General features: G+C 40.3%; 1 protein-coding gene across 1 annotated transcript; it reads left to right on the forward strand.

Annotated features, from left to right (window-relative positions):
- Nucleotides 1–128: 128 nt before the first annotated feature.
- Nucleotides 129–9,793, forward strand: LOC116037040 (prenylcysteine oxidase-like). Its single transcript, XM_031280794.2, has 7 exons — nucleotides 129–527; nucleotides 2,429–2,635; nucleotides 3,379–3,553; nucleotides 4,687–4,898; nucleotides 5,244–5,384; nucleotides 6,018–6,429; nucleotides 7,251–9,793. The coding sequence occupies exons 1-7, from the start codon at nucleotides 419–421 to the stop codon at nucleotides 7,498–7,500; spliced, it is 1,506 nt and encodes a 501-aa protein (XP_031136654.1). The 5' UTR covers nucleotides 129–418; the 3' UTR covers nucleotides 7,501–9,793.
- The last annotated feature ends 211 nt before the right edge of the window (nucleotides 9,794–10,004 follow it).

Raw genomic sequence — 10,004 nt, forward strand, 5'->3', positions numbered from 1 at the left:
TAGCCAATGTGGCTGCTTTCAATACTGCAACGCTGCAAACGCAGTTGTAGCAAGTACGTAGACTCACTGCCGCGGAGCTGCTCAGACGGCTGTGATTGGTTGAAACAAGCCAGGCTTTCAGATGACATTCCGGACGTGGATGTGAACGACGGACGTTGGTTGGAGAATTGATCTACATCGTCATGACAATAAAGCAATCTTTTGTGCAGTATTATGATCCAATTTAAAACGCAATCTTATTCATTTAGCTAGCTACAGGGTCAGTCGACATGTGCATTTCCTTGTTCTGAACATACTACCCGTCTAAAGGAAAGAGAAAAGGAGGAACTAAAGTTGACCTACTGTGTTAACTGTCGCTGCACTGCACCCGCTCACCTCCTCTCCTCCCGGTTAACGTTATCTCAGCTCCGGTGCCGCTATGGGCTGCCCTCTTCTCCCGCTGATCGTCGTCGTGCTGTCAGCACGGTCGGCTATCGGAGACCCGGCGGGATCCGCTGATGTCGACGGAGCTCCGCCTTCTAAAATAGGCAAGAAAAGTGTTAAAACATAATTGTCAGCTGTTTAATTTAGCTAAAGTTAGCACGCATTTAGATGGTTAAAGCTAGCCAGACTGCGAGATAATAATGTAACTGTTAGTGTTCATTAGCTAACGTTAACTCCTGTATTGTGTTTTAATGATGAGCAGACATGTAACGTTAATTGGAAATTCATTTAGCTAGGTTATTAGATATGCATGCATTCATGTGGGCTATTGAAGCTAGCTATATATGCAGGCAGCTAGCTAGGTAAGTTAGCTAATATTTTGTAAGCTAAGACTTTACAAGGGATCCAGTGATGCCTCATTTATTCAAAGATTGCATTCATGTAACGTTAATGAAGATAAAAGCACATGGCAATGTGTTTTTAAAGGCAGTCGGTCTTCTTTCCTCTCATCTTTACACAACCCTTTTTTTCACCGGTCCACCTCTTCACAGTTCACCAACACATACCTATCCATAGATGGTGTTTCATGACTGACAGTTAAAGTGTTTTCATAGGCATTGCATTAAATCATCTTGGTTGGCACCATTAGTAAATGTACATTTTGCAACTACTTTGAGTTTTTTTGACAAAGGTACAAGATTGTTTGTGTTGCAAGTTGCAACTTAAAGTCAGATCAAGTCCTAAAGTAACCAAAGGGCAGTACAACTTGTGGCTAAAAAATGTGTTAGAAAAAACATGAATTTGAATTAATGTCTATTTTTACTATCTTTTCCACCCAAACATATTAAGTGTACAAAAACAGAAAAAGTAAATCCCATATTTGAGATTGGCATTTTGTTTGTCAAATTACTTGAATGACCAATCAATTATCAAAACAGTAGTACAAAGAATAATTTTCTTTTGATTGATTAATCGACTAATTGTTTCAGCATTAATTGGGACATAACAAGTAATTAAATAAGTCCAGAGGCCAAACAAAGGCAGAATAAGATAGGATATATATTGCCTGCATCAGTAAAGTTAGCTTGAAGGAGGAAACTCCCATGGTTTTGTATTGAATCATAGTAAGGATGCTGTTAAAAGTAAACCCTGCAATGGAAATTTCCAATGGGAAGAAAAGTAGAAGAACCAGCTGCTCTGCCTAATTCCCAATACAAATTTACTAGGGCTGTCTTCGACTAAAGAAATTCTTAGTCGACTAACACTTATATGATTTTGTCGATTAATCGATTAGTTGATGTAATCGACAGAGCTGTGCTCTTTGAGAGGTGGTTAAGACTAGAAAAGCACAATATAAATGTAGTTAATGAACCATCTGTAAAACTGACTTTCTCCACAATTAATCCTGCAAAAGCACCACTTTAAATCTTGTGCTTACCAGAAATGTGCTCATAAGTTTCTTGGAAATGAGTAAACATGAGTAAGCATAAAAAAATGCGTCATCAACTAAAGAAATCTTAGTCGACTAATCGACTAAGAGGTGGCAGCCCTAAAATTTACTCCATCAAAGACACCATTGTCATCTACACTCCTCTGTCCTGCTGTGGATATGATGACTGACCACTAAAAAGCTGCAAAATAACAGGAAACAATTATTACTTTTGAATTATCTTGATTGTGATTTGTTTAATTCCTCTTCCATTCGAGACACATATACATGTTACCATGTGTTTAAACACCCAGCTTCCTCAAAATAATACAAACAATTCAGTATGATTGATGGTAATTAGTTTTATAACACATTTCACTCCCAAGCCACTCTGATTTCACACTTCCTCTCTGTGTCTGCCTTCATCTGGTGATCACCAGTTTTTCATGCCTGATAGAAATGAGTGACAGGTTGCAGGTTTTTTAATCCACAGGTCCTGTATTTTATTCAGTATTAGAATCTTGTGCTTGAAGTTAGGTAGTTAGTTTTTTCTTCTTCTGATCCTCTGGGCTCCAGCGGTTGTCGGGGCGGGGATAGGAGGCAGTGCCACAGCCCATTTCTTGCGGCAGCACTTTGGCCCTGAGGTCCAGGTGGATGTGTTTGAGAAGGGGGAGGTCGGAGGCCGTCTCGCTACTGTAACCGTCAATCACAACGACTACGAGTCTGGAGGTTCTATCATTCACTCCCTCAACCTCCACATGCAGGAGTTTGTCAAACAGCTAGGTTTGTTTACACACACACACACACACACACACACACACACACAGACAAAGGGCCGAGAGGACAATAAGTGTTCATGTTATACTGCGTAGCATTAATTTAGTCTCTGTGTGTCCTTTTCTAGTTGTTTTTAACAAAGGATGCATGGTTGCATATTAATAGTCAAAAGTCAGTTAAAACGAGCTGGGCTTCAAAAACAGCAACAGAGGTGACTTCCAGTGGAACCTGCAGACATCTGTTCGGTGTTACAAGTTAAAAAAATGTTTTTCCTTGTGGAAATGAGGTACGCTTTCTCTAGAGTATAGAGATCCTGTGTAACAGCGATAAAGATAAGAATGTAGCTTGATGAGATTAATGTGCCTCCAGTAGATGTAAGCTGAGCAGGAAGAGCGGTCATCAGTCAAGCAAGGTTGAAGGTTTGAGTTTAATACGCAGCGCCACATGTGTGGTTCTCTAACTGGAAGACAAATCATTGCAGTCATTGTGGTTCTGCATCCCGTATCCAGTGCCCTGCCAAAGTAATCACACCAAAAACTGTTGTTATCTTATTATGCTTTATTTTGGGTAGATCTCAAATCCCGGCTGATTTCAGAGACAAAAGTCAAATCACAGTTTATGAAATACTTAGTGAGAAATATTTATATTTTAATATAAAAATGTTCCATTATTCCAAATCCTTAATATTAAGTTCCTCCCTGTGTGTATCTGTGTTTGTCTTTTGTGTCATCTTGTGTCCGCATCTTAAGGTTTAAAGTATCGCCGCAGCGTGGCGGGCAAGACGGCGGTGTTTAACGGCCAGGAGGTGATTTTGGAGGAGACAGACTGGTACCTGCTGGACCTGTTCCGGCTGTGGTGGCGCTACGGCATCAGCTTCATACGCCTGCAGATGTGGGTGGAGGAAATTATGGAGAAATTCATGAGGTGAGCCAGAAATATTAATGCCCTGTTTGCTTGACAGGAGGATGTAGCTGTGGTGCAGCTGAACCCTGATTTATGCTCCCATGTCAAAGCTTCATACCTTTTGTTGTAGATGTCCGTCGTGTCTCTGTAGGTGCGTAGAGGTGCCCCACTTTAGTTTATACCTGCACCTCTTTAAAATGATGTGACGTGATTGGTCTGCCTGGTCTGCTTCATATTTTCTCCCACCTGCTTCTGGGGTCCAGGATAACATGAGCTGATCTAATGATGCCAAACAAATTAGCATTACTGATCCAGCAAAATTTAAACCTTCTTTTTGCCTCCATTGTTTTCACTCTATCACAAAGTGAATCATAGACTGTAGGGACAATTACTTCAGGTAAAGAAGGAATGCACAACACTGCCTCACAGTGTGGCAGTCAATGGGTAAGCCTATGCTGAGCTATTTATTATTTCCCAAACCTGCAGCTGTAATCACTGCAGAACCGCGACTCAGTGTGTTACTTTGCAAGCATGACGTCTGTATAAATACCGACAACCATCTGCCTATAATTTCTATAATTCATTCAAATATTACAGTATAAAACACTAGAATTTATGTCTTCGATTAGCCAGTCCTGTTTCAGATATCAGGTGATGTACAACTTCACAAGTGAATGTCAAATACGGCCGAGACATTGAATGTTTTGCTGGAGTTATGTTATTTTGACTCGGTTTCTGTTTGAAACATGATCCAAGGCTCAGATTTGCATTTTATCCCAACACCATTCACTGACCTCCATTTCCCTCCTCTGGAAGGGATTTATCTCCTGTATCACTTAGTCTTTCTTGTGCTTCTCTCTAAATCAACAACTTTGAGCCTGCATATCCCTTTGTCTGTTTCTCTGGGTTTTTTTGTTGTTGCACAGATTGCTGAGAAATGTGTGATAATCCAAATCTTCAGAAATGTGGAAATCTATTTACTAATTTAGTAACTGACTATACAGTATTTGATAATTAACCATTTTGTGTGTGTGTGTGTGTGTGTGTGTGTGTGTGTGTGTGTGTGTGTGTGTGTGTGTGTGTGTGTGTGTGTGTGTGTGTGTGTGTGTGTGTGTGTGTGTGTGTGTGTGTGTGTGTGTGTGTGTGTGTTACAGAATCTACAAGTACCAGGCCCACGGCTACGCCTTCAGCTCTGTGGAGGAACTACTGGACTCTCTCGGGGGGAGTGGCTTCATCAACATGACCCGGAGACCGCTCTGTAGTTCGCTGCTGGAGCTGGGTGTGTCGCAGCGTTTCATCGACGAGGTCATTGAGCCCATCATGAGGGTCAACTACGGACAGAACGTCAGCATCCCCGCCTTTGTAGGTCAGATGAGTGTGAAAAAATGAGCAGTAGAGGAGAGGGGGAGGGGTGATGAATAGGAAAGACACAGGGAAGAGGAAGACTGCAGGGCTGAAATTACGGCTAGTTATGAGCTGAACATCTACGTCCCCATTGATGTAGGTCAGGAGAGAGGAAGGGAAGGAAAACAAAAGAGATACAGGAGATGAGGAAGGGTGGAGCAGGGAGTCGAGAGAAGAAGAGAGGGAAGCAAGGTGAGAGGAGGTGGTGCCCTCTGGGAGCAAGAGAACAGGAAAATATGTGAGCAGCTGATAATTGGTTTATATCACTTGGCACTGTTGTGCGTGAGCGTGCGTGTATGTGTTACAGGCGCTGTATCGTTAGCTGGTGCCCAGAACAACCTGTGGGCGGTGGAAGGAGGCAACAAGCTGGTGTGTTCTGGCCTGCTGAAGATGGCCAACGCCAACCTGCTGCAAGCACAAGTCAACTCCATCTCGCCCGTCTACTCCGGTACTTTACCCTGATGTTGGCTGAATGGGCTCATGTCAAGCTACTAATTCATTTTAATTCAGTTTTACAAGGACTTTTTAGTTAGTGACAGTACAGTCCAAGAGACTGATCCTATAGCAGAATATTAGCCTTTTTTTGCACGGCAGGAACCTAACAACTCTTAACCTGGGACAAACTGAACTTGATGCTAGGTTCTTCCTTGTGTTTCCACAGTATTTTACAAACTGGGACGTTTCAGGTATATACATCATTAAAAAGTGGCATAACTGGGGCCGACACAAGTATTGAAGTAAAGAAAGGCCATGATGATTTGACTTGTATAGCAACTGAATACCTCCATTATGAAATGTATAGCACTGCAATATTCTTCTTTCAAAACCATTTACAGTATCTGAATTTATTTGGTTTGCATCCCCTTCTTTGAAATTTCCAGAAAGGTAATTTCAAAGAAAGAAACCTTGTCCTGTCAAAGAAATGCATGTTTATCATTGCAGTGGGTGGACATTTGCATGTTGGCATCTGGAGACTTATAGATTATATCTGCCAGTAGATACTAGGGGACTGATGTAGATTAATTTGTATCTGATTTATGTTGTACAGTGTTTACATTGTTTGTGTGTATTTTCCTGACAGGGGAGGACCCCCAGTACCAGCTGAGCTTCACCACAGCATCAGAGACAAGATCAGAGCTGTATGACATTGTAGTGTTGGCGACGCCCCTCCAGGCCAGTGTCAGGTCTGGAGTCCAGTTCCAAGGTTTCACTCCTCCTTTTGACGAGCTCCCCGGCAACTATCACAGCACTGTTGCAACCATTGTCCATGGTTACCTCAACACTTCTTTCTTTGGTTTCCCGGACCCTCGCCTCTTCCCCTTCGCCAGCGTTTTGACAACTGAGACACCTGATCTGTTTTTCAACAGCGTGGCAAGTGTTTGTCCCGTCAACATCTCGACAGGTTTTCGACGTAAGCAGCCACAAGAGGCCGGAGTCTATAAAGTGTTCTCGCCACAACCTCTGGAAAAGACTCATCTCAAAACACTGTTCAGGTCAGCCACTTGGCAAAGTAATCCTGGTATTTACTAGGGCTGCAACTAACTAGTATTTTCATCATTACATCATTTGGTGATTCTCTTTTATTATTATTAATTAATTGATCCAGAAAATAGTGAAAAATGCCCATCGTAATTCCCCAAGTTGACATATTTAAATTTCTTGTTTTGTCTGACCAACTATCCAAACCCCAAAGATATTCAATGTACTATCATAACAGACCAAAACATATTTGCATTTGAGAAGCTGGAGCCAGAAAATGACTTAAACGATTAACTGATTATCAAAATTGTTGCCGATTCCTTTTCTGCCAGTCGCCTAATCAATTAACTGACTAAATGTTTCAGCTCTAGTACCGACCAACTAAAACAATTCCTTTAGATACATACTGCTCATTTTGTGAGAATGAAATAGTCATGTTTACCATGTTCACAGGCTTAGTTTAGTGTGTTAGCATGCTAACAATTGCTAATTATCACAAAACACAGAGTACAGCTGAGGCTAATGGGAATGGCATTAGTTTGCTTAGTTTGGTGATTAACAAAGTGAAATGTTGACCTGATGATTGCGCTACATGAAAAATATGGGATCACCAAAGTTGTTACAATTATTCCTGAGGGGATGATAAATGTGTGTACCAAAATCTGTAATCTATTCATTGGTTGATAGTTTTAGAGCTAGTGTAGCTAAAAAGCTGATGTTTACTCATTCAACAACAGCCATGCAAAGTTTATTAAACATAATGACCTATTGTAATAAGATTTTTCATAAAAGCATATAACCAACTTTCATCCTTTACTGTACCTCTTAATCTCAGGTCATACTACTCAGTTCAGGTGACAGAGTGGCAGGCCTACCCTTGTTACGGCAGCAGCCAGGGACTGCCGCCTGTGGAGCTCCACCCCAATCTCTACTACCTCAATGGCATCGAGTTGGCCGGCAGCGCCATGGAGATGAGCTCAGTGGCGGCCAAGAACATCGCCCTGCTGGCTTACCACCGCTGGAACAGACAGACGGACATGGTGGACCAGAAAGATCTTATGCACAGAATCAAGACTGAACTTTGACTTGATCAACTGAAAGCCTTATCGCATCACTAAGCTGATGTGCAGGAAAATGCCTGTATTGGGGTACTACATTTTACAGTTTGACTTGTGAGAAGTCTCCAGTTGCAAAGTGTATATAGAGACAAGTAATATATTACTACATACTGTACATCTAATACACTGAATCAATGATACATACTGTATGTTGAACATAATGTGACCCTGCCTTATCTTAAATAAACTTAATCATACAACAGAAAAACAGTATCAAAGTCAAATCAAGTCTAAAACAAATTTTAATCGCACCACTATAGACAACTGTGGTACTGCGCAACTCTCCAAAGGTCAGTTTGATTTCACTGCCAGAGAGAAGATATGCAGATATATGAAACATTTTTCAGTTTTGGTTGAGGAGTGATTGCTAATGCTAATTAGTGGTTTCAACCAAAAATCCAGCTACAGGCAGGAAACCAAGCAACCGTGAAAAACACCTAATAATACTAATCTTAGTAGGAAGTGAATGGACTGTTAGGAGACACTGTTTTATTGAGTTGCTGGTAGTGTGAATCAACACCAGTTAATATGGGTACTAGTCTAAGGTTACTGGTGCTGCTCTGTGTAAATAAAAAATCTTGTGTCCAAGTCAAGAAAACACTCTTGGAATCAAGATTGAGAGCATGAATGAGACTTTTCTAAATGGCTGCTTTTTGACTATGCTGTGACAGCTGTGAGATATGCGCCAGGTCACTGATTTAACTGCCTTTAGGCACATAAACCAGCCCTCTGTCCTATAATCAAAAACAACTGCAGCACTGCTATGACTGTAAACATTTAAGGACTGTCAATGGACTTATTATTGGCCCAAACTGCACAAGGAGATCTCATTAAAGTAATCTCGGAAAGATCTTTGTAAATAATAAAATCATTATTCAGTGACTCATGGTAGTGGCCACTGGTGCTATGCTCTATTGCCCCTTTCATCAGACTGTTTCATTATCTCCCCTTCCTGCTGCTTTTGTTGCATAATCCAGCAGAAAGAATTTTTTTCGGGGAACGGAGCCAACAGGATTTCACACTGGACCAAATGAAAGCAGAGGACAGATCCGTGGAACTGCTGATGGTGATGATGACACACACAACCCTCCCCCTGCATCCTGCTTTTTTATAATAAGCACAATAATCTTGGAAAAACACATGTGAAGATAGAGTTGGACATTCCACTTACAGCAATGGCAAGTGCTAAAAGGATGGTGTGACACGATAAGAAAACTGACCGTTTATTATTCTCATAAGACTTTGAGAAATTCCTTGTTTTATTCCTTTTTTTAATGTATAACGGTGGATTTGGACTGAAGTGGATTTCTGTTCTCAGAAAAACTTAATTTAACTGTTGCCAACTAAAAACTTTCAAAATGCCAGAATGAAGATTGTTGATCTTTTTTTTTTTTATTATTCAAAGTTTTCACTCAGCCGCAGCTTCTATACATAAAACAGTCAAATACTCGTAGCAATACCTTTATGATATTCTGTAAAACAAAAACACAATGCAAATGCACACAATGCATATTATTGTATGGAACCATGTTGTGGGCTGACAAAACAATCCCAAATCAATATTCACTTACTAGCTTTTTGCAGTGTTCAATGACATCTCACTGAGGAAGCTCCATCCACTAATGAAGGTCGTGAGATGTTATTAAAAGTTAAGACAAAAACGAGGAGGGAGACATTTGAGTAAACTATTTTGTCACACGTGTAACCTTAGCTGCTTTACAAACTTAACTTTCTGCTAAGTACAGAATGTACTTCAATCAACATTTTTCATCTGCCCAACAAAATAATGCAGCTGTTTATAATGAATGATGTTCACTATTCTGACTGTTAGTAAAATTAAAGTATTCGAAAGTTTGCTGTAATTTTTTGTTTGTTTTTAAGAATAACTAAAAACTCTGGGCAGAGAATTGACTTGTTGAAAAACGTGAGCACCGAACAAAATCTGTTTTCTTGCTTGATTTCACTCTGTTGGTGTTAGGTCATTTGCAGTTGAATTTTCTTCTACTGGAATGGAAAGAAAAAGGAAAGTGATATTTCATTAACAGGACATCTACTGTAGGTGGTTGCCTGCCCGTAAACTCCTGCCACATTTGTTCCAGTGAATAGTTTAAAAATGTTAGTTTACAGATTTATGAATCAGATTCATGCAGTTTAAGGTACAACATGCTGCAGTGTTTTCACTGTGATGGAAGTTTTCATATTGGCCTGCAATTATGAGATCCTAAATCTGCCTAATTTACACACAAAATTATTTATTTCAGTCTATATGCCCTGAAACTGAAGTAGTGGCCATATATCTCAAGAACATTGTCTGAGATCCTGTCGCTGTCCTCGAGAATCTAGATAATTAACTATGTCATGTCAAAGACCAAAAATAAAGTTCACTCTGCTTTTAGTGGAGAAAGAATGTTTCATCATATAATGATTTAAACTCTGAAATATATTCTGTATTTTCCTGTAAAGTGTTTGAA

The sequence above is a fragment of the Sander lucioperca genome, chromosome 13 (assembly GCF_008315115.2).
Source record: "Sander lucioperca isolate FBNREF2018 chromosome 13, SLUC_FBN_1.2, whole genome shotgun sequence".
NCBI lineage: Eukaryota > Metazoa > Chordata > Actinopteri > Perciformes > Percidae > Sander > Sander lucioperca.